The 21,350-nt window shown below is 59.4% G+C and overlaps 11 protein-coding genes across 11 annotated transcripts; 7 read left to right on the top strand and 4 right to left on the bottom strand.

Moving 5' to 3' along the window:
* Nucleotides 1-26: 26 nt before the first annotated feature.
* On the bottom strand, nt 27-4,763 carry CcaverHIS019_0507120 (uncharacterized protein; the record flags this gene model as incomplete). Its single annotated transcript, XM_060601902.1, has 5 exons — nt 27-906; nt 945-1,044; nt 1,089-3,202; nt 3,236-3,821; nt 3,854-4,763. 5 exons carry the CDS (start codon nt 4,761-4,763, stop codon nt 27-29), a joined length of 4,590 nt encoding a protein of 1,529 aa, XP_060458349.1.
* A 361-nt stretch (nt 4,764-5,124) lies between these two features.
* Nucleotides 5,125-5,788, top strand: CcaverHIS019_0507110 (uncharacterized protein; the record flags this gene model as incomplete). The annotated part of the gene is made up of 2 exons (XM_060601901.1): nt 5,125-5,323; nt 5,535-5,788. The coding sequence occupies 2 exons, from the start codon at nt 5,125-5,127 to the stop codon at nt 5,786-5,788; spliced, it is 453 nt and encodes a 150-aa protein (XP_060458348.1).
* Nucleotides 5,789-6,569: 781 nt separating this feature from the next.
* On the top strand, nt 6,570-6,864 carry CcaverHIS019_0507100 (uncharacterized protein; the record flags this gene model as incomplete). The annotated part of the gene is made up of 2 exons (XM_060601898.1): nt 6,570-6,824; nt 6,862-6,864. The coding sequence occupies 2 exons, from the start codon at nt 6,570-6,572 to the stop codon at nt 6,862-6,864; spliced, it is 258 nt and encodes an 85-aa protein (XP_060458347.1).
* Nucleotides 6,865-8,395: 1,531 nt separating this feature from the next.
* On the bottom strand, nt 8,396-9,201 carry CcaverHIS019_0507090 (uncharacterized protein; the record flags this gene model as incomplete). The annotated part of the gene is made up of 3 exons (XM_060601897.1): nt 8,396-8,746; nt 8,791-9,126; nt 9,157-9,201. The coding sequence occupies 3 exons, from the start codon at nt 9,199-9,201 to the stop codon at nt 8,396-8,398; spliced, it is 732 nt and encodes a 243-aa protein (XP_060458346.1).
* Nucleotides 9,202-9,353: 152 nt separating this feature from the next.
* CcaverHIS019_0507080 (uncharacterized protein) lies at nt 9,354-10,073 on the top strand (the record flags this gene model as incomplete). The annotated part of the gene is made up of 3 exons (XM_060601896.1): nt 9,354-9,610; nt 9,688-9,793; nt 10,041-10,073. 3 exons carry the CDS (start codon nt 9,354-9,356, stop codon nt 10,071-10,073), a joined length of 396 nt encoding a protein of 131 aa, XP_060458345.1.
* Nucleotides 10,074-11,556: 1,483 nt separating this feature from the next.
* CcaverHIS019_0507070 (uncharacterized protein) lies at nt 11,557-13,609 on the top strand (the record flags this gene model as incomplete). The annotated part of the gene is made up of 2 exons (XM_060601895.1): nt 11,557-11,737; nt 11,901-13,609. The coding sequence occupies 2 exons, from the start codon at nt 11,557-11,559 to the stop codon at nt 13,607-13,609; spliced, it is 1,890 nt and encodes a 629-aa protein (XP_060458344.1).
* Nucleotides 13,610-14,155: 546 nt separating this feature from the next.
* Nucleotides 14,156-15,098, top strand: CcaverHIS019_0507060 (uncharacterized protein; the record flags this gene model as incomplete). The annotated part of the gene is made up of 2 exons (XM_060601894.1): nt 14,156-14,364; nt 14,402-15,098. The coding sequence occupies 2 exons, from the start codon at nt 14,156-14,158 to the stop codon at nt 15,096-15,098; spliced, it is 906 nt and encodes a 301-aa protein (XP_060458343.1).
* Nucleotides 15,099-15,170: 72 nt separating this feature from the next.
* CcaverHIS019_0507050 (uncharacterized protein) lies at nt 15,171-16,090 on the bottom strand (the record flags this gene model as incomplete). Its single annotated transcript, XM_060601893.1, has 4 exons — nt 15,171-15,332; nt 15,457-15,723; nt 15,810-15,953; nt 16,055-16,090. The coding sequence occupies 4 exons, from the start codon at nt 16,088-16,090 to the stop codon at nt 15,171-15,173; spliced, it is 609 nt and encodes a 202-aa protein (XP_060458342.1).
* A 258-nt stretch (nt 16,091-16,348) lies between these two features.
* CcaverHIS019_0507040 (uncharacterized protein) lies at nt 16,349-17,398 on the top strand (the record flags this gene model as incomplete). The annotated part of the gene is made up of 3 exons (XM_060601892.1): nt 16,349-16,562; nt 16,685-16,796; nt 16,912-17,398. The coding sequence occupies 3 exons, from the start codon at nt 16,349-16,351 to the stop codon at nt 17,396-17,398; spliced, it is 813 nt and encodes a 270-aa protein (XP_060458341.1).
* Nucleotides 17,399-17,753: 355 nt separating this feature from the next.
* tif224 (uncharacterized protein) lies at nt 17,754-19,176 on the top strand (the record flags this gene model as incomplete). Its single annotated transcript, XM_060601891.1, has 2 exons — nt 17,754-18,675; nt 18,710-19,176. 2 exons carry the CDS (start codon nt 17,754-17,756, stop codon nt 19,174-19,176), a joined length of 1,389 nt encoding a protein of 462 aa, XP_060458340.1.
* Nucleotides 19,177-19,339: 163 nt separating this feature from the next.
* Nucleotides 19,340-20,523, bottom strand: CcaverHIS019_0507020 (uncharacterized protein; the record flags this gene model as incomplete). The annotated part of the gene is made up of 3 exons (XM_060601890.1): nt 19,340-19,733; nt 19,766-20,151; nt 20,191-20,523. The coding sequence occupies 3 exons, from the start codon at nt 20,521-20,523 to the stop codon at nt 19,340-19,342; spliced, it is 1,113 nt and encodes a 370-aa protein (XP_060458339.1).
* Between the last annotated feature and the right edge of the window lie 827 nt (nt 20,524-21,350).

Below are 21,350 nucleotides of genomic sequence, written 5' to 3'. Positions count from 1 at the left end.
CTACTGCACGCTTCATTGCTACTATACTATCCCAACATGCCGACGTCGCTGTACTCTACCTCACCGTCGATATCCATGAGTTCGGGCAGCGCACCTATGTCGTCCGCAAACGAGTTGTGGCGGTAGTACGGCTCGGGCTCAGGCGCAGGCTTGGGTGCCAGATCAACGTGCAGCTCAGGCTTGGGCTCGCGAGCTAGCGCGGCGTCCAGCAGGCGGCGAACAAGCTCCTGGCCAGGCGACGGCGGAGTCGAAACCGTCGCAGCGTCACCATTGGCTGGCAGGATCTGTCGGGCCGAGGCCGAGGCCGAGGCCGACTCGGGATTCTTATCTGGTTCCTGGCTTACGGACCTGGCCACTTGGCTTTCATTCCCCTGCGTCCCGGGGTTGTCCGCAACGTCAGAGTCTGCAGTGGGGGTTGCAGGAGGGCCCTCAGCAGTAAGTGTCGACGACGCGTTATCAGCGATTGGCGACGAACGCGTCGGCTGTGCAGGAAGAGGTGTGGGTGCAGCAGGTGGTGAAGCTGGAGGCTGCGGTGCCGACCTGGCTGGCGCTGGAGCTGGAGGCTGAAGCGCGGATGCGGCTGGCGCCGGAACTGGCGGCGTTGACTGCCCTCGGATAGCACTCTCCGTGCCAACCCAGGGAGAGGGATCGTCGCGCACCGAGCTCCACGATGAGGTGAAGGGGAGATATCGAGACGGCCCATCGCCATCGCGCGCAAGTGAGTAAGAGTACCGTACGCCGGGAGCGTATGACGGTGGTCGACCCGCGGGGTGACCGTGCGGATGAGTCCCCTGGCCGGCCTTCAGGTGTGCGAGCCATTCGGCATGGCTGGCGGCCTTCTCACGATCCGTGATCTCCTTCTGCTTCCGCGCTTCACGGATGCCGCGCACATTCGTCCACGCGTACCTGCTGTCAGCCCCAGGGAAGTAAACTTCAAAGCTCACCACATGACGTTGTACAACTGGAGCACGTCCTCCTTCCACACACGCACATAGTTCTCCTTGCGGAAGTCCTGTGTGAGGCGCTGGCACCGGCGCACGTTGTCTGCTGTCAGCTTCTGGCTGGGTTCATTAAAGCGGGACACTCACGGGGGGACACAAAGTCGAGCGCAATCTTCATGCAGTTGGCGAGGTTGCACACCTGGTGCGCGCAGCCGGCGGGTACAAACACCGCTTGCCCTGGGTACTGGTACACACGGAACGACGCCACACCGTACTGTGCATGTAGCTCCTCGCGCAGCTGAGAATCGAGGTAGAAGAGCTGCGAGTGGATCGGATCGGTCATCTTGGCGTGCGGGAACTTTGTGCGGAGGAACGCGCGGATCTTGTCGGCGTCTTCGGCGCGGAAGAGGTCCCACACCGCGCATCCCGGAGAACCGTCGGGCCGCTTGGACGCGTACAGCATGATGTTCACCGCATCAGCCACGTCCATGTGCAGGCGCGTCGAGCCGAGGCCGCCGGGGTCTTCGCGCCCAGCGAGCGCGTTATACATCTTTGGGCCGATGTCGGGACGCGTTGGGCCTGGCGGGAAGTGCGAGTAGAGGTTGAGGACGCCGATGCGCTGCGTAAAGTCGGGGGCTGGGAGGGCGTTGGAGAAATCCTGGTACAGGTCGGGATAGGCGGTGGAAAAGTCGTCCGTTGACGGCCAGTCCTTGAGCTTGAAGATTCGCTGCGCGGCCTTGAGCTTAGCGTACCCAGGTGCCCAGCTCGCCATTTGTGCCACCTGCTCCTGGAACGTGTAGGCTCGCTGTGGAGTCCTAGCACCGCTGCCCGGAGCGGACCCGTTCTGTGTGGGAGCAGGCAGAATCGGACGAGCGGCAGCCGAGGCAGAGGATGGCGGCGGAGCAGAGGTCGCAGAAGGTGATCCGTTGGGTACTTCAGGTCTCGAGGGTTGGTCACTAAGACTGCACTGTGGCACTGCCTCGGCCCCGCCATTCGGTTGCGCTTCCGCGTCCAACACTGTTGGCTCGCGTGGAGAAGTTCTTGTCGTTTCATCGACGGCCATGGGCTGGTGAGGTGATTGTGGAGGTAGGGACCCAGCGTTTGAGCCAGCAGCTGGGACGTTCACCCCATTGAGCGCGGCGCAGGCAGTCTCGAACGGCGTCCCATTCGTTGCTGGTCCATTTGTCGCCAATGTCGCCCCATTGGCGACTGCAGCCTCTTTTGGCGCAGTCATCTCGCTTCCCAGTTCCTTGAACAGGAGGAAGAACGCGCCAACACTCGTCAGCAGAACCTTATCCGACTCGCAGTCGACGACGTAGCACTGCTCGTCCTTGAACCGTCGAATGAAGTTGTCGGGCGTCCACTGCATCTGCAACCGTTTAAGAAGGTTGCCCACGACCATCGGCTCGCCCCGCCCCCACAGCGAGTCAAAGCCCCCCGCAAGGCTGTCAAGCCTATCACCGTCGATATACATGAAGGGCAGTGGTGGAATGTCGGTCGGATCCGGCGGCTGCGACAGTGTCGTGGATGTGACATACAGAGCCTGTACCTCAGCATCCGAGAGAGGCAGCTTTGTCGATGCAAGCCCTGGCGCGGCATGGGACAGGTACTCGCGCACACCGTCAGCGAGCTCGGTCTCCTCGTCACCCAGCGCCAGCGACGCCACCCGCGCCTCGACGTCCAAATCACTCGCGCCGGGCTCGAGGACAAACTTGATGAGCGCCAGGAAGTCAGCGCGCAGCTCGTCAGCTGAGAGGCGCGACGCGGCCATGAGATCGCTCCGGAAATGCATCTGCTGCTTGAGCTTGCCAGACTTGGAAGGTTTGGGCTGGAGCGGCAGGGGGTCGTCGCCACGCGTGCAGCGATGCAACCTCGGTCGCGTGGCTTCGGGAACTGGCCAGGGCGACGCCGTTATGGTTGCAGCGTCAACCGAGAAGAAGCGCTCGCACTCAATGCAGTAGTCGCGCCCGCACTTTGTGCAGAACCAGAACCCCGCGAAGATGGTCGACGAGCAAAAGTCGCACACGGACCGGTGCTGGGCTGTATCGATCGGTCTATGCAGAGCCTCGTTCTTGATTACGTGCCGCATCTCGCGCGAAATGAGGCCGACCAGCAGCGGCGCTACTGTCTTTTCGATACGGGACATGTGTTCCTCTGTGAGTTCGACATTGAACTTTTGGGGCATTGGTGTAAGCGGCTCGTCCAGCGTGGTCGACCCGAACGTCCCTGGTCCGATGATTTCTGCGGTTTCGGGATTCAATCTGGGGTCAGCATGTTGTCAACACGGGCCATACGGGAAGACGCGGTAGTTGCGGAAGCGGCACGAGTCGCCGCCAATTTTGCTCACACACTGCGTACACTTGCCCCACGGATCATAACGTTTGCGGATGCAGGGGGCCAGCTGTAGTTCTTTGTCCTTGCCTCGCACCAGAGCCCGGAGTCGCGCGTCGGGAAGAGTCCTGGCGCGGGGCGCGACCTTCTCTGGTGGCTTCTGGCCGTGCCGCTCGATCTGGAGCTGCTTGTCGATTCGCTTCCGCGGGCGAGCCGATGCACGTATGAGCTTGCCATCCAAACCCTTACGGCGCTTGTACCGCTCGCGCTTATCGCCACTGTCCGACTCCCGATCGTCGGTGTCGCTCCGGCCTGCTGACCTCCTTCGCCTCCCTACCTCGTCCGGCGCCGGCGACGCTGAGGCCGACGCAGCTCGCACGCGTCGACGAGCAGTGTTGGAAGACTCCGGACGGAAAGTTTGTAGTTCTGGCACGAGGACTGATGACGGCAAACTGGACGCGGGGATATCGGCGTCGAGGGAGAGCTCGTTGGGGAGTTCAGGGAGGCGCATGGGTGACAATGGCGGTATTGATGACGATTGTGAAGAGGCTGGCGTCAGCGGAGCCCACGCGTATTCTCACGGGCTGGGGATGGCCCCCGAGCTTCCTCTTCTGCAACAAGGTCGATCTCCATTGCGCCGTGCTCCTCGTCACCGGCTTCTGTTTCTACTGGTGCTTCCACCTCCGGCTCGTGCTCCTCTCCGCCTTCCACCCACTGCAGAGAATTATTATCCGCCAACCCGCGGATAACGGCGAGGATGTCCTGCTCCGGCTGCTCTCCGCCATCCCCACCGTCGATGTCGGTGAGTGCCACCTCCGTGGCTGCCGGCTGCTCTGGCTGCTCTGGCTCAAGCTCAGGTGCTGGCTCTGGCACTGGCTCTGGCACTGGCTCCGGCACTGGCTCCGGCTCTGGCTCCTCGCATGGGACAATCGCGAGCTCGTCATCTTCAGGCACCGTGGTGGAGGGAAGTTCTGGCAATGGCGCGTCAGGGTCGAACTCAGTCGGGAGGGGCGCGAGGTCGAAGTCATCGTCGGCGATCGAGAGCTGAGGTGTCGAAGGCTCGTTATCGAGGACAAGGTCACCTTCCGGGAGGGCGGGAAGGTCAGGAAGCTCGCCGACGTCACCGCCACTGCCCTCTCTCTCAAGTACTCCCACCTCAGCGTCCCCTTCTCGGTTGTCCACCCCAGCGTCCCCTTCTCGGTTGTCCACCCCAGCGTCCCCTTCTCGGTTGTCCACACCAGCGTCCTCTTCTCGGTTGTCCACACCAGCGTCCCCTTCTCGGTTGTCCACACCAGCTGGGACCTCTACACTTTGAGTGGCGGCCGGTGCATCGGCCGGCACTGCTGGTGCATCGCCACCGCTTGCATCACCGGTCGCGAGGGAAGTTGTTGCGCCTTCCTCGCGCACTGCTGGACTGTTACTGTCGCCCAGAGGACCTGGTGGTGGCTGCGGTGGCGGCGGGGTCGTCCTGTCAACCCCCGTCGACTCCATCGGCCGAAGTAGGAGGTTGGGGAACAGGGAGGGGTAATCTCCCAAGAATGGGGAAACAAGTGTCGACGATAGGGGTCCAGAATATCGTAATCAGCGTACGATCGCTGACTGGGACAAAGGGTGGTATGGGTAATGGTGAGATTGGGATTTGGTGTGAACTTGACTTGTAGCGTTCTGTCTTCTGAGCGGCGAACACCAAAGACGTCAACATCCCATCATGGCTTTCCCACGGTGCCCTCAGTCGAATTCTAATGACCTCCACTTCATTCTAATGGTTTAGGAACGCATTAGGCGATTCTGAAATTCGCCGTCCACCTCCGAACTTTTCGAGCCAACCGTCTCATCGCTCACTCAACCGACCATGAAGCCACCAGCATCCCAGCTTCCACGCCTGCTGGCCTCGCTGCCCAAGGAGGGCATGCACGCGCTTGTGCGTCCCGTTCAGTGGCCGGCGAACTCGTTCTGGCGCATCAACCGCTCCAAGCTCAAGTTCAGCACGCAGGACGGCAAGGAGGAGCTGCGCGCTCACGGCACCGCTTGGGGACAGCTCTTCTGGAGGGGTGAGTAGCGTGGGCTGCGAGCGCTGGTCTCATTGGGATGTGTGCTGACGCCCGTTATTCTTGTCGCGCTCGACTCTGGTAACGTTGCACTCGACTCTGGTAACGTTGCACTCGACTCTACCTTCCTCCTCTTCGTCCTAATCGACCTCTCCCACCCACCGCTTGTTGACTTCCCGACACCACGCTCCGTCGACCTCATTCCACTCCACAGGCAAGTACCTCCCTCACGCCCGCAAGCGTCAGGAGAAGGTCTCCGGCTCGCTCAAGTGGAAGTGGGTGCACATCCCCATGCGCTCGCTCGACGACAAGACCCGCGCGAGCGTCGAGGCAACCGCGCTCCCTGAGCCTTTGGTCAAGCCGCAGCGCGTGCAGATCAAGGCGCGGCACATTGCCGCGATGGAGGCGGAGGCGGAGGCGGAGACTGCCGGCCCGATTGCAGCGGATGAGGCTAAGCCAACACAATAGATGGGCAGATGCAGTGTGCGATGCCTGGAGCGGATACGGCGATTGAGAGACTGATCTGCAGTGAGATATAAGGATATAAGCGCTTTAGAGAAACGGGCACTCGCGAACGACATGAGGAACCCCATGTACGAGGATTGAGGATTGAGGATTGAGGATCGAGGTCCGAGGTCCGCGACAGTCGTCTGATACCCAGTTGCCTGATACATCACTACAGGTGGACGCTACCGCATCTCGCACGGTCGAGATAGGTTCTGAAATCTTGGTCGCGGGATGGGACTGGAGGGGCGAGCACACAACGGGCAGCTGACTCCTCTAGCATGCTACATGTTAGCACCTGATGCGCATCCTGCATCCACCCGCCCCTCAGCTCACCAGATCACCAGGCAGCAGCAACTTCCTCGCGGTATCCCACATGGCCGCGAGCGACAGGTGGTGCGCAACGTCAACCAGGTCTCTCTCGGTAGCCGCGACGGGTTGAATACACTTCAAGTCGCCGACGTGGTGGTGGCCGAGCCCGACCACTCAATGCGCGCCAACGAGACGTGTTGCAGCTGGTCGCTACGACTGGGCTTGAGGGTATGGTGTCGAGACGACTGGTGCTGACGATTCTAGGTGAGCCGCATGCAAGAATTGAGTACGAGTGAGATGAGGGAAGGGAGGCTGCCATGAGGAAGTACACATCGGAGTCATTCGTCATCCTCACACAAAGGCTTCCTCACATCACATCAACATACGTACGCTCTGTCCACCACAAAACGCACGTCCTCGTCCAAAACATACCATGCCTCCAAAACAATCCCACTCCTACCTGCTCCAGGACCGGGAGTCACCCCCCAGACAACCTGACGCAGGCGCCTACACCCTCCACGACATCGATCCCTTGGCCGGGGCGCTCGAGCCCCTCGTCCTCGACACCAGCCTCCTCGCCTGCCGCGACACGAGCAACAACATCTCCGCACTAGGGTACATCTGCGCGGTCGAGCCCCTCGTGCGCCGGTACTCCCTTCCCCGCCCCCAGATGATGGCAAAGCACGGCGTATGTATGTATTGCACTATATATAGGCCGCTGGAAGTAGAGTAGTTCGTACACTTGCACAGTAGCTAAGTGACACCGAGCATTTCCCACGGTTCAACATGTATGTCTTTGTAGCTTGGAAGCTCATCTACACGCCTTCGAGCTTCGAGTCCCAGCAGGCTCTGGAGCTGTTGTGTCCAATCTCCATGATGCTCGTCAGATCCGTCCCGAGTACCAGCAGTGCCACTCGAGGTACCACAAGCCAATCCAGCCGACTGGAGGGGGCAATTTGACCTTTGTGGGCCGAGGTTCGCAGTGCCTTCCTTCGCACTCACCTTCCTCCGGGCCTTCTTGTTAATGATATAACTGCAATTAACTCTTTCTTTGCCTTTTTTTCTCTTGCTCCTCCAACCTGTCTTTTACCGCTTCTCACCACCTCCAACAATTATCTGGCCGATTCTCCGCTACCCTCGACTTGTCAACCTGCTGTCTCAACCTCTCAACGAATTACCTCTCGCTTCTCCCGTTTTCCTTACCTAGAGCATAATCACCTATCATGATTTTCCGTAAGTGAGCTTCTGCGGTACGAACCGGTTCTTCTGGGCCCCCTTCGAAGCGAGCGGGAATGATCACGACGACGCAGGTGGGGAGGATGACCCTGGCTCCGAGGCAGCCGCCGTCAACGTGTCTCTTGGGTCGCTCCCCAGGAAGCACACAGTAACCAAGCGATCTCGACCGAAGGGTCATCTTGCATTGCCGTTGCTCTCGTTATTGACATTGAGGACGTCCACACGGAGAGCTCAAACTTCGATGGTACCATCGAGACTGGTCCTGAAGTCAAGCTGGCAAAAGACGATGATCTCCGCGCCTTAGAGGAGCTTCTGACTGCTACAGCATCAAATGCGATCCCAGACGACCCCGTAACACCTCCAGCAAGTGTGCCTGTAGAGGAGTGGACGAAGATTCCCTCCCAAAACCATATCGCGACATCTCCCTCTTGCTTACCGACAGTCATTCCAGCATCACTGGCCTCTGCCACCTTCGAGGTACCCGCTCCAAAGTCGGAAAAGCAGTTGGGACGTGATATCGTTCACATGTTGGCCAGCTTCCAAAAATCACTCTCCCCCTTCACTCGCTTTGACCCAAGCCTGCCTGCCAACCGCGAGTCCCCAATGACATCAAACCTCGAGCGTTTCAGCCATGAGGAGGTGCAGCGTCTGCATTGCGACACATCGAGGTTCTGCAGCGCCTTAGAAAGCGCTGTATGTTCCCTCAGCTTTGAACGATACGCCGCCGTCAACCTTCTCATGCTGTGACAGGGACTCGAGTACCGTCTGCTGAAAGAAGTAGGGTCTGTGGCTTCCCAAATCGTTCTTGTTCTGCGCCGCGAGGCGTGCCTTGTCAGCGGCGTCGTGAGCGGCATTGCGGGATGGTGTGAAGGCCGCGCGGACTGAACTTTATCGGGAAGGTGGTGGGCGGCAGCTTGCCTTGCACTATACCGGAGACAGAGAACGCAGATTGCAGACGCGATGAGCGCCAGTAAGTAGCCTTGTAAGATGTACATGTCTATGTGAGCGCAGAAACCTCACACACTACCACGCCTTGCCGCTCCCAATGAAGGCACGGATGAACTCGTCCCACCCAACAGTCTCGACCTCAACCGCACTCTCCTCGCCACGCCAGATAACGGCGTACCCGTACGCGCCGCCCTCGAGGCTCCCAACAGCCCATCTCCACCCGTCCTTGCGCACATCGCGCCCATCAACGCGCACGCCAGCGACAGACCCGTCCCCCGGATCGACCTCGATGCGGTCTAGTCCAAAAGCGATCCCCTCCCCAATAGCCTTGGTATAGCCCTCCTTTATCGTCCACAGCGTAGTGAGTAGTTTGGCCTTTACGCGTCCCCGCGTGGCGGCGAGTGCGAGGCGCTCGTGTGGCGTGAGCTGGAGTCAGCTATTTCTTCTCATGGAACTATTCCTTAAAGTACCTGGTATGAGATGGAGTCTTCAAGTTCCTCGGGATTGGAGGGCAAGTCCATGACGTCTACGCCCACGTCGCGGTCGTTCACGGCCAGGAGGACGTACGCTCCCTCATGGCTGGTATTGAAATCCAGCTGTATTTGCGGCTTTGCGAGGAAAGGTTTGCCCTTTGGGCCGGTCTCGAATTCGGGGTGGGTTGGTGGTGGAACGAGGCCTGAGCGGCGGAGATACCACGTTGGAAGGAGGCGGCCTGCGACGGAACGGATGGCGTCGGCCTCATGGCGGAATTTACGGACGCGGTCCTGCGCGGCCTCGGGGAGATGATGGAGGAGTCGGTCGAGGGTCTGTGTCAGTCTGTTCAGAAGGGAACTCACGTCCTCGGAGATGCTTGGGGGCACCTTGAGTGCGTAGAGGCGCATTGGAGAGGGACTGGGTGATGTCACGTGCGGTGGAGGTGTGGGGTAATAGAGTGGATGGATAAGAGCGGGGGTATTTTGGTACAGGCACCACATGAATTTTGCCACCCAACTTTGTCACTGGGAAAACAAAATCTGCCATCTACCATACAACCATGGACGTCGACACAACAACACCGCGTACGGAGAGCACGCAGGCTGCGCCGGCCAAGGTCCTGGAAGTTCGTGGGTCCAAGCTTGGTCGGAGTCATGGGAAGGCTTGGAAGGGGGAGAAGGAGAGTACGCGGCGTACTCTTATGGCCCCGGGCTTAAGGTCGACTTTCTCCAAGCGGATTGAGCAGGATATGGCCAAGAAGGCTGTTAAGGCTGTCGAGAAGGAGATGAAGGACGAGGCTCAGGAGGAGCATGATCGGTGAGTCATTGGTGGGGAGGATGGAAGGTTGAGGGGATCGAGCTGGCCAACCTTGGAATGCGAATGCTGACATGCAGCAAGGTCACCGCCATCCGTGAGCGCCGCGCGCGCAAGGCCGAGAAGGAGCGCCTCGAGCAGGTTGCCGCCAGGATGTCGGCCAAGAAGCTCCAGCGCCTCAAGAAGGTGAGTGCGATGGTGATGGGGACGGGGACATGCGGACACATGGCTGGGAGCTGCCTGGCGTCCTGGATGTGCACCTACCGGATGGTCTACCAGTGTACCTGGGGCTTGCCGAGTACGGTCGCCTGGATGTGTATCGTCTGGATCAGTCTGTGGATCTACACCCACCGCCGCGGATCGTCTCGAGCTGCAATAGCTACTCGTGCTATCCGTCCGCATCTTATCTGTAAGAGACATGGCTGACTCGCAGCGCCAGGGCCGGTCGAAGAAGATCAACGGGTAGACGCTGTACTTGTATGCATTATAGAGCTGGACAGACCGGGGAGAGTGTGTGTTGTTCTCTTGGCCAACAGCAATGACCAATGCGTGCCCGGCTGTGTGCTGAGTTGGGCTGGCTTGATCGTGCTACCCACACATGCTGGTCCGCGCGGCGGGCGGCCTCGCAACCTCCTTACAAAGTCGACTAACCATCCTCAGTCGGTCAGGGGCGCCTCTCAAGATGCTCTGCGCCCTGTGCTGCGGTCGCCAGGCGTCCTGCTGCTGCTGCTGCTGCTGCTGCTGTGGTTGCCCGTGTCGCGGCCATTGAAGCCTGAGACGCAGCGGTGGTTCCAAGGAATCTCTCGGCGTTTGAAGGACGTACGCAGACCCCATCACCATGTGCTGTGCTGATCGAGTGAGGCTGTATGGGGTCGTGACAAACTGGAGGGGTAAGAGATAACACCAAGTATACACAAACTGACCAACACACTGGACAGGTGGCTCATCTGACGTGAAAGCTGCTCCACAGTACGTTAATTAAATGTACTACTGTACGGTAGCAGTGGTAACGCATACTGTAACTGGCCCACCATTGTCTGTTGGTCAAGGCCCGGCCCGGCCTCTGGTTCAGACGCAGAGGCACCAGTCTAACCCAGCCGAGCCGAAGTATGGTTGAGAAACTGTTTGGACAGGGGGGGAGTTTCCATACGACGTGCGACGTCGGGTTTAATATATCAAGCTTGTGACGTTAAGTGTATCAGGGAGACGGTGTCAGTAGGTTCAGAGGTTGAGAGTCTGGTTCTGGTGCGGGTGAGTCTAACTGATTCTTGGCACGTTCTGGACGCGTCGCAGGAGACTTGACAAGCACAGACCAGTGTGCCGGAGAATAACCCCCTGGGGCCTGATGGATGGGTCAAAAGCACCAGTTTCCCTGGCGGCCCCTCTGTGTATCACACGAGGAACGCGTTTCGGGAGGATACTTTTCCTCCAGTTTGACCGTTGGTGCCTGGTAAATCATCATCATCAGGGTGGCACCGTCGCGTCGTCTGACCCTGGCCGATGATCTGGATATGAAACTGCACATGTAGGTCATTGTTAACATGCTCCTGCCTCTTTCTGCTCATCCATTTGACAACTGGGACTGACTCTCTCGGCATTGAAGACACACGTTTTGCGTCCAGACTAAGCTATTTAGATATTCTTCGAGTTGAGGTTGTACCTGGTCCATCCCTTGGACTCTGGCCTCTGGAAACGCCTTCTCTTTCACACACGCACAGCAACTCTCCCTTTGCGTTTGCTATCAACCACCACTCGCGCACTCGCCCTCTTAACAAAACCCCCTTTTGTTCTTTGTTTAAATCCCATCACCTTGTCTCTTTCTCTTTTATCCCACTCTTCATTGTTTCTCGGCAAGGCAACGTCTCGACGACGACAGCCTGTATCACTCTCCTTTCCACCCGGACTGTATTCCCCTTCGCAGGACGAAGATGACCACTCTCCTTCCCACCATGTTCGCTGCCTTGGTAACTGCGCTTGGCCTGGCTGGCTCGGCCACCGCACAGGCACTCCCAGACCACACCATTATCACAGCAATCTCCCCCATCATGATGGGCCGCCTCGACCCCATTATCGACCCCGGCAAGATCGGCTCACACGTCCACACCGTGATGGGTGCCTCCAACTTTCGATGTAAGTAGATACATTTTGCCACACGAACCGTGCGTGGGACTCTAGAGCCTGTGACCATGGGACCATGGTTTTAGCAGTTTGAAAGGCCCAAGTGGGGTGGGTGCCCGCCCGTCCCGTCACGGTTGCCCTCAGTTACCATGCAATTTCAGTGACTAACTCGTAGCGGAATTGAGCAACCCTCAGGAAATGCTCAACGCCGAGTGCACCACCGCCGTTGTCACTGCCGACAAGTCCAACTACTGGACGCCGACGGTTTACTACATGCACGACAATGGGACGTTTGAGGCCATGCCGCCGTTTAACACTCGCATCTACTACTTTACCAAAAACGAGACCAACATGAACCCGTTCCCTCCGGGTCTGCGCATGATCTCTGGCACGTCTATGAGCCGCGACACCAGCGACATCCGTATGCGTGGGGTCCAGATTCACTGCGGTGACCAGCCGGATCTCTTTAGACCCTGGCTTCCCAACGGCACGACGCACCCCAACGGCTGCCACAGCTTGCACGTTGGCGTCCGCTTCCCCTCATGTGGCCTGGCCAACGGCGCCCTCGACTCGGAGAACCACTTTGACCACATGACCTGGCCTGTCGAGAGCCTCGACTATGGACCCGAGGGACCCATTTACAGCCCCAACGGCGGGCTCTGCCCACCCTCCCACCCGATCAAGTACCCGACCATCTTCATGCAGTCGTTCTACGAGTTCAAGGAGAACCAGGGCCGTCCTTGGAGGGCAGGCAAGAACAATGTCGTGTTCTCAAATGGCGACATGCTCGGCCCCTCGTTCCACGGCGACTTTGTCAACGGCTGGGACCCGACCGTACTAACCAACTTTGTCAAGCAGTGCAACATGCCCAACGGCGCGCAGGACAAGCCAGCAAACTGCCCAGCTTGGGCCCCCAGCTTCAACGAGCAGTCCTCGCGCAGCTGCGCATACCAAGGCATGCTCCCCGCCGAAGACATTGGCCTGTACCGTGCCATTGACAAGTTGCCCGGCTGCAACCCGCTCTGGGCCGCCGACGGCCCGGTTACCCGTCAGAAATGTGATTCGCCTGAACCCGGCTTCGCTGGCCCGAACCGTTTCATCGGCATCGGCAACGAGCGTCGCATTCCCGTCTACCTGCCCAACGCGGGCAACTACACGGAGATGTTTATCAACGAGGACTTCCCGGCCTGGACCGGTCAGTGGGGTGGCGAGAACAACCAGAAGGGTACAGCCGGCGGCATTACTTACGGCGACACTTTCGGCGGCGCGCGTGTCCAGGTATCGAGTGACCAGGATGTCGCCAACCACGTCACCTTCGCAACAGACGAGGTCGCTGGCATGGGTGACACGTCGGTTTTCCGAGTCGACTTCCCGATCAAGGCCGAGAGCGGGACGAACCAAGGCGCTGGACTAGACTCGAACGCCACCGCGGCCGGCCTTGACAATGCTAGCGTTAACGCGTCCGCGTCTGCGGGGGCCGCTAGCTCGTCTGCGTCCGCGTCTGCGTCTGCGTCGGTCTCCGGGTCCGCCGCTCCGTCTGCGTCTGCCCCGCCAGTGACGTCCGGCAAGCCGGTGGACACCGAGACGAAGAACGGTGTGTCGAACGAGTCTGGCGTTGAGGAGCTCCCTGGCGGCGCGCTCGTCGCCGGCCACCCGGACGAGGGCACTGCTGCGGCGGCTCCCTCGGCCTCGACCTCGGGTTCGGCCTCGGCCTCGGCTTCGACTTCGGCTTCTGGCGAGTCACACCACGGCGGCACACGCGTGTACTCGTCGGGCCCGAACGGCAGTGGCAGCGGCAGTGGAAGTGGCAGCAGCGGTGGCAGCGGCAGTGGCAGTGGCAGCGGCAAGAAGTGCAACCGCAAGCGCCGCCGCTCGCGTCACTAATCTCAAATATTTCTCACACATAGAGCTGCGCTCTTGATCCAGGTGGTCATGCATGTTTGAACTAGAGTGGAGCGGTTGGACAATGTTGAGTCGAGTTGCTCCAGTCACACATAGCGATAGCCTTAGCCAAGTATAGGTCCCCCCGGCAAGCTGTCGCGCCGCGTTGGTTCTATTCTCGTCACCAGCTACGTTCAGCAACCTGAATGTACAGAGACAGCTGACCATCGCCGATGGCGATGCTGCGCTGACCAGCATGCCGAGTTCTATCCTCCTCGGGCATCCTCACCGATGGGACCTCCACCGGCCTCCACCGTGCACCTCCACCATTCCAGATCCTATAACATGACCCGCAGACCATCCAACTCCGCACCCTTCTCACCTCACCTCTCACCTCTGGCTCACATCTACCATGACCATTCCCACAGTTACTCTGGCAGGCAAGCAGGTCGGCAAAGTCGGGTACGTATCCCCTTATACCGCGCTGACCCCTGCCTGGGCCTGATGCAACTGACATGGACCCCCTCTCCTCCTCCCGAACCAGAGTCCATGGCCGCAATGAAAGCGGCCGCCGATGCGGGGGCGACGACATGGTCCACCGCGACGTTTTACGGCAACGGACCCCCCGGCAAGATGGGAGCTGGGTTCGATAACCTCCGTCTCATTGGACGTTTCTTCAAGACGTACCCAGATTACGTGGGCAAGATTCAGCTTGTCGTGAAAGGCGGCATCGGGCCGGGAATGGACATTACGTCTGAGTAAGTTCCCATACCGGGAGGGTAGAACTGATCCAAGCCTCGAGTTGAACCGCTCCCTCCTCTCGTATGCGAGGGAATGCCTGGGCGTCCCGATCGACGTGTATCTCCCCGCCCGGATCCGGCCTGGGGCCGACCCCGTCTTGTTCTTCCGCGACTTTGACACACTTCGGAAGGAGGGGCTCTTCCATGCTCTCGGCGCCTCTGAAGTCTGTGCCCCAACTCTGGACAAGGTTACGGCGGCGGGGATCGTCATCTCGGTCGTTGAGATCGAAGTATCCCTCTGGAGCTGGGACGAGGACGTGCGTGCCGTCGTCGAATGGTCTACGGCCAACAAAATTCCGATCTATGCCTATTCGCCGCTGGGAAGAGGATTCATCACGCGTACGTGGAAAACGCCAGAGGACGTGCCACCCGAGAGCTTCCAGGGCCATAGTCCCCGGTTCCAGGGGGACAACTTCTACAAGAACCTCCAACTTGTCGATGTGCTCGATTCGATGGCTGAGAAGCGCGGGCTGAGTACGGCCCAGTTGGCTATTGCCTGGGTCTGCGCAACGGGGCCATATGTTGTGCCTATTCCCGGAAGCAAGAACCCCGACCGCGCGAGGGAGAACACCGAGGCTGCCAACATCAAACTTAGCAAAGAGGAGATGGCGCAGATCGACGAGATTATGCGCCAGTTCCCCCCCGTTGGGGGGAGGTATCCCGAGTCTCACAGCGCCGCGCTCATGCTGTAGTAGGCCGTTGATCTAATACCACCATCTCTGCTAGCCTGCTGCCCAATGCATACCCCGTCTACGTCTAGTCTATTAGATCTCGCCGTAGCCGCCGTCCTTGAAGACCTTGGACTCGCGGTCGACAATGTCCTCGAGCGCCTTGAGCCACGCCTCAAGCTTGGCCATGACGACGTCCTGCGGCTGCCCGAACTTGGGGTAGAAGCTGGCGCGGTACGGGCACGCCCTCATAGCGAGCTGGGGTTAGTGGCCAATCTATCACAGGAGGATCAGGAGCTGTGCGCCATGTGTGGCCACAAGTCACAAAACACAGACGCGCTCGGACCGGCCTCCACCCACACTCGACTCGCACACCACTCACCGAAAACACAGGCCGGACCATCATCCCGTGGAACTTCTTAAGGCTCCCCTCGTACCCCTTCGTGAACGACACACTGAGCTCCTCGGCCTCGTTGGAGAGGTTGATGCGCAGCCCCATAGCGGTAAACTTGAGTCCGCGGAGGAGCCACATGAGCGCGTCGGTGGCCACGCGGTCCTTGGTCTTGGGGTGGGTCGCCTTGTCGTGGGCGAGGAGCTTCTCGAGCGTGTCGGCGTCGGTGGGGTTGGCGAGGAAGTAGGTGCGGACTTTCTGCGGGTCAGCGGGCATGGCGGGGAGCGAGAGTGCTGGCTGGACCTCGGGGTCTCGCGACCACGGCCGCCTGCGTCCGCACTCACGTTGATGTTGCCGGTAATGTCGTTCTGCACGACGCTAAAGGCCGGGTTTCCGAAGAGGTTGAAGATCTTGACGAGACCCTCCGACGCCTCGAGGAAGGGTGCCGTCTCAACGCCTGCTGGCGTGACGGGCACGTCCTCGAAGGACTGGGAGTTAGCGCTTGAGAGTGTGAGCTGTGGGGTGGGAACGGCCTAGCTAGCTGCAACTGGTATAGGGAATCTTGAGCTAGCGCAGAGGACCGACGCACCTTAGAGATGGTCTCGAAGAACTGGGGCTGGGCCATGGTGTTGTGTAGATGAGTGGAGAGATGAAATGTCGAACCATTTAGACGTGGCGCGTGAGCGCGTCCCGCTGGACTCTGGAGCTCTGGAGATTCAGGATATGGATCAGGCCCGAGGGCTCCATAGATCCCCAATTGCACCTGCCGAGCTAATCTCCGCTGCCACGTGGACGGAGATTAGCCCGTCTCCGCCCCGTTTGTCCCCGGGCAAAAGTCAGAACAAGCCGATATCCAGACGTTGCCATCTCATCAACACCAACCATGTCCCTCCGTCCCGGCCTGCTCGCGAGCACATCACGCGCCGCGATCGTCCTCGCGCGCCCGGCGCCTCGCGCGTTCTCGACCTCCCCGTTCCGCGGAGCTAAGGAGGGGACGGTGCAGAACATTGACAAGGAGCTCAAGAACCGCGAGCGGGTTATGGCGTCGCTGCCTCGTGGGATTGACGTTACTGCGCACTTTGAGTCGATTATTCTGGGTACGTCGCCTTTGTCGCTACGGATCACGATGAGGCAGCTGGATTCGTCCAATACCAAGCTACGCTGGGCTCGGAGACTCGACCCGCCACGCCTTTTTCCCTGCCGCCACCGCTGACCCCAGAACCCATCGTCGACCCACCAACGTGGATTCGTCTCGCGTGGGTCCTCAAGCCCTTCCAGTACTACCAGTACGCCAAGGCGCGCGCCCAGCGCCAGATGGGTACTGCTCAGATGTGAGTGCTGCCTTGTTCCCTTTTCTCCTACTCACCTGTAACTCCTACCCACCTCTTCCCTCACTCCTCTCCCGCCGCCAACCAACACCACCCCTCAAGCCCCCGCTGACAACAGGGTGAACTCACTAGTCAAGGAGGGACTGGTGCCGTGGGTCAAGACCGGCTGGTTCAGCGGCGCCGGCAAGGCGATGGAGGGCATCATGCCCGAGTTTGTGGAGCGCTACGAGGCCTTCAACCGCGCTCAGGCGTCCGCCGACGCCAAGGCTCTCTCCAACCTCGCAGCTGGTCCGGCACTGAAGAAGGCTCGGGTCGTCGCGAGCAAGATGCAGCGCGCGAACGCGTCGTGGACCACTGAGACCGTACACAAGCCCCCCAAGCTCCAGTGGGTGCGGTATGTGCCGCTCATGGGTGCCGATGGCCCGAAGCTCGCCCAGGTCTGCGTTACGTTCGACACGACGCAGGCACTGACCACTGGACCAAACGGGAAGCGGGAGACGAAGAGCCAGCGCGTGCGCGAGCATGTTGTTTTCGAGCGTTCGAACGCGCCCAACTCGCCTTGGCGTGTTAAGAGCGTGCTCGAGACGACTTGGCCCACGATTTAGGAAGGCAAGGCGTAATATCACTCATTGCATAGTGTTAGGACGGGGGACGGCGCGCTGTCCAGACGGACTGATGCATCTTGGTCACATCTGTTGTGGGATTGTAAGAGGAGAGCAATTGAAATATCTCATTAGAAAGACCAATACAGCAACTCCTTAAGAAAGCCACGTGGTTCATTTCGACTCCAAAAGTCTAGTTCACTGTGCTTGCCATCACAGCAGATCCGTCCCGCAACTCATCTTTGTCTCTTCCTCGACTCATCCACGCCGCAGTTCGTGAAACACATCTAGCGACTCCCAAGGCGCAGCGCGCACCAATCCCAACCACCACTCACTCCTCCACCGACCCGATCCCAAAATGTCGTCCCCATCAAAACCCTCCGCGCTGCCTACCCAGCCTCCCGGCAGCCCGAAGAAGGAGAAGGCTGCGCCCGCCCCCGCCAAAGAGAAGGCAGACAAGGCGGACAAGAAGCCCAACGCTAAGGCAGACAAGGCAGCCCGTCGTGCAGCCAAGCTCGCCACCCGCCCTCCCCCACCCCCCGAGGCACCCGCGCAGCAGGCTGGCTCCGCTGCTCCCACCACGGCCCAGGCGGCAGGCAATCCCGCCGGTCCGTCGCGTCACCGCCGTGCCGTGGCTGCAGCCGAGGCGGCATCGACCCGCCCCGCTGCTCCACCCAACCCTGCGCAGCAGTACTTCTCGCATCTCCCTCTCCCTCGTGACGCCGGCACGCCAGCGGCCTTTGAGTCGGGCAAGATTCATCCCTTGGTGGTGCGCCTCGGTGTCCTCATCGCGTCGGGTACGTTGCGCGGTGCGTCGGCGCGTACAATGGCTGTTCTTGAGGCATTCCGCGAGGTCGTGCATGACTACGTGTGTCCCGAGGACGCCGTGTTCTGGAAGGACCTCAACTCGCACATCTCGCCCATGATCGCGTACCTTGAGACGTGCCGGCCCAAGGGTGTTGGTGTTGGTAACGCGATCCGGTGGTTCAAGGGCGAGATTACACGGCTCGGTGAGAACGAGACGGACGCGACTGAGACCGCGCAAAAGGCCGCCCTGTCCGCCGCGATTGATGTGTATATCCGCGATCGTATCGTTGTTGCGGGACAGGTTATTAGCGATAACGCGCGCGAGAAGATCAAGCCCGACGACGTTATTGTGGTGTATGCGCGCTCGAGTGTAGTCGAGCGTGCACTGCTCGACGCGATCGACGAGATGAAGGCCAAGGACCGCAACGCCAGCTTTTCCGTTGTCGTCGTCGACTCGAGGCCCCTTCAGGAAGGTGAGTTGTAGCCTTCTCAAAGACTGACTCAAAGGCCGTGAGCTCCTCGCGACTCTCACTGCGGGTGGTATTCCCTGCACGTACACGCTCCTTCCCCTCGCTGCGACTGCGATTTCGCGCGCGTCGCTCGTTCTCCTCGGCGGCTCGTCGCTCAATTCGGACGGCGCGCTGCACTCGCGCGCGGGAACGGCCGTCGTCGCTATGCTGGCCAAGGAGTACCGTGTTCCTGTCGTCGCATGCGTCGAGACGTTCAAGCTAAGCGAGCGCGTCGCTCTCGACGACCTCGCGAACAACGAGCTCGGCGCGGCGCACGACCTTTTCTCCATCCCGACCGCGCCGGCGCTGCAGCTTCCTGAGCCCCTGCCCAAGTCGCTCTCCACCCTTACGCTGCTGTACGACCTCACGCCGCCCGAGCACATTACGGCTGTGTGCACCGAAGTCGGGTTCATCCCGCCTTCCTCGGTGCCGACGCTGCTGGGCAAGAGCGCCATCACGGCCTGAGACGTGAGGAGAGGATACAGACTGTAGACGATGTGCATGACATGCTGGTATTTATTAACGGTCAAAGGTCGAGAAGGAAGAGGGGTTAGGCGCCTGAGTTGAAGTGGTCCTGGAATGATGCCAGAAAAAAGTTGGGTGGGTAGCCTAAACTTGCCACCACCGTCTACGTCTCCAGCAACGGCTCCTCCTCGGGGTTGGCGGCGGCCTTCTTCTTCGTCTTGGGCGGTAGCGATGTGTCTCTGGCCTCGGCAGGCGGAGCGTCCTCAGCAACCTCAGCACTAACTGGTGGCGGGGGAGGAGAACGTGCCTCGGCACGACGGGCGCGGGCGTTGGCAGCCTCAGCCTCCTCCTGAAGTGCGATGCGCACCTCTCGCTCCCTGTAGCCCTTGAGTGCCCATCCGGCAAGACAAACGAGCGGGTGGATTGCGAGAAGCACAATGAGCGTGATGACGTACGCCGGTGGCCTGACAATGGGGTTATTCGGTAGGGGTGGGTACACGTGTGGTACGCTCAAGAGCAGTGTGAGGACCTGGTACTCCATGCAGATGGCGAGGACGCTGGTGTCAGCTTACCCTTGAGGAGAGCATACTATTGTCTCATGAATAACTCCCAGAGGGAGACGACGGCATGGGTGCCAGCGACGACGCCGACGGCCTGCCACTTCCAGGTTGCGGCGTCTTTACGCCTCTCGATGACCCAATCCTGTGCGACGAAACCGCACGACATCCACAATAGGCCGAGTGTGAGTGCGAGCAGCATGTTGATCATTGTGTGGACGAAGATGGCATTCAAAGGATGCGCAAAAGAGGCCGGGTAAGACTGCAGCGTTATGTGGATGCTAAGGACGATGATGGCCTGAACAATGACAATGATTGCGGCGGTCTTGAACAACGACAGTGTCCATGTGACAGCCCATGCGGCCGTGAGCCAGTTGACAACGGCAAGCCGTAACCCCACACCCTTGACCAGCGAGTTCTTTTTCGTCAGCCTATTCTGTGATTTGGTTAGGATTACCTTTGTCCACTCGCTGCTGGCCGCTGCGAGGAGGAGACAGAACCCGATCTGTAGGATGAAGAGGAGGGCGGTGTATCCAAGAACCATTTCGTGGTTTGGCGTCAAGAGGGTTGGATGAATAAGGCTGATCTCGCCAATGCTTGGATTGACCAGGGCGCCACATACCAGCAACGTGCCGAGCGCGATGAGGACGCTGAGCGGGATGCTCATCTGCAGGCGCACAAGGCGCATACTGGCGCGGTACACGTCAGCCGAGATGTACTCGTCATTGTCGTCGTAGGATGATGTGCCGTGCTCGACGTTCGTCGTACTGCCGTAGGATCTCTCGGGCATATTCACAGCTTGAGGAGGCGAAGGATGAAGGCAGGAAGCAGTAGTTGTTGGAGTAGTTTGGCCCGAGGATGGAAGTGGAGAGAAAGGGCTCGGTAGTAATGACGTCACATCCCATGGAATCGCCACAAACAAAGTCAGTGGGGGTGGGGATCAGCGGGAGCAAAACGGTTAGTTCCTGGCTGGTTGCTGCCAAACAAAAAGCGGCCAAGGGCCAAGGGGTCAGTCTCCAGGTAAGACAGAGTGGAGCAAGAGCCGCCTCCCAGACTAAAGCAGTACCCTCGTAAGATGTGTGCTGGTGTGCGATGTGAAGAGATCTGTGGTGACGGTCACTGGTATGTTAGATCTTCTGAATACGAAGCAGTGCAATGTGTGATTAATGCAGTGCCCGCAGTTACTATAGCGGCTACGCGGTATTAATAGCTTTGAATACGAGTTTGCAGGATGGAACATGCAGATTTTGATGCCGTTGGGGATACCCTTTATCCTTTCAGGGATTTCGCCAAAGAGGGTCAAGGGTTCCAAAGAGAGGTTTGCGAATTGCGCACACTGTACCGGATCCCTTATCCATTTGACCCTTGACTGCATCTCCCACTTGGCCACCACTTGAACTTGGTTCTGACCACTCACGCCACGCGACAACTTGTCTGATTACTTCTGTTAGTTAGTTGTTAATTCACCTTACAACCTCTCTCCCTCCAACCCATCTCCATCTTTCTCGTCTCTCTTCTTCTCCCTCGCACATCAGGCAATCCACAGCTTGGCGTAGATACGCCTTACGCCTTTTAATTCCCAAGTCCAACTCACCCACATTCTCTCTTCCCTCCTTC

Source organism: Cutaneotrichosporon cavernicola, assembly GCF_030864355.1.
Source record: "Cutaneotrichosporon cavernicola HIS019 DNA, chromosome: 5".
NCBI classification, from domain to species: Eukaryota; Fungi; Basidiomycota; class Tremellomycetes; order Trichosporonales; family Trichosporonaceae; genus Cutaneotrichosporon; species Cutaneotrichosporon cavernicola.
Note: the sequence above shows the minus strand (reverse complement) of the source record. Positions and strands in the feature narration are given on the sequence as shown.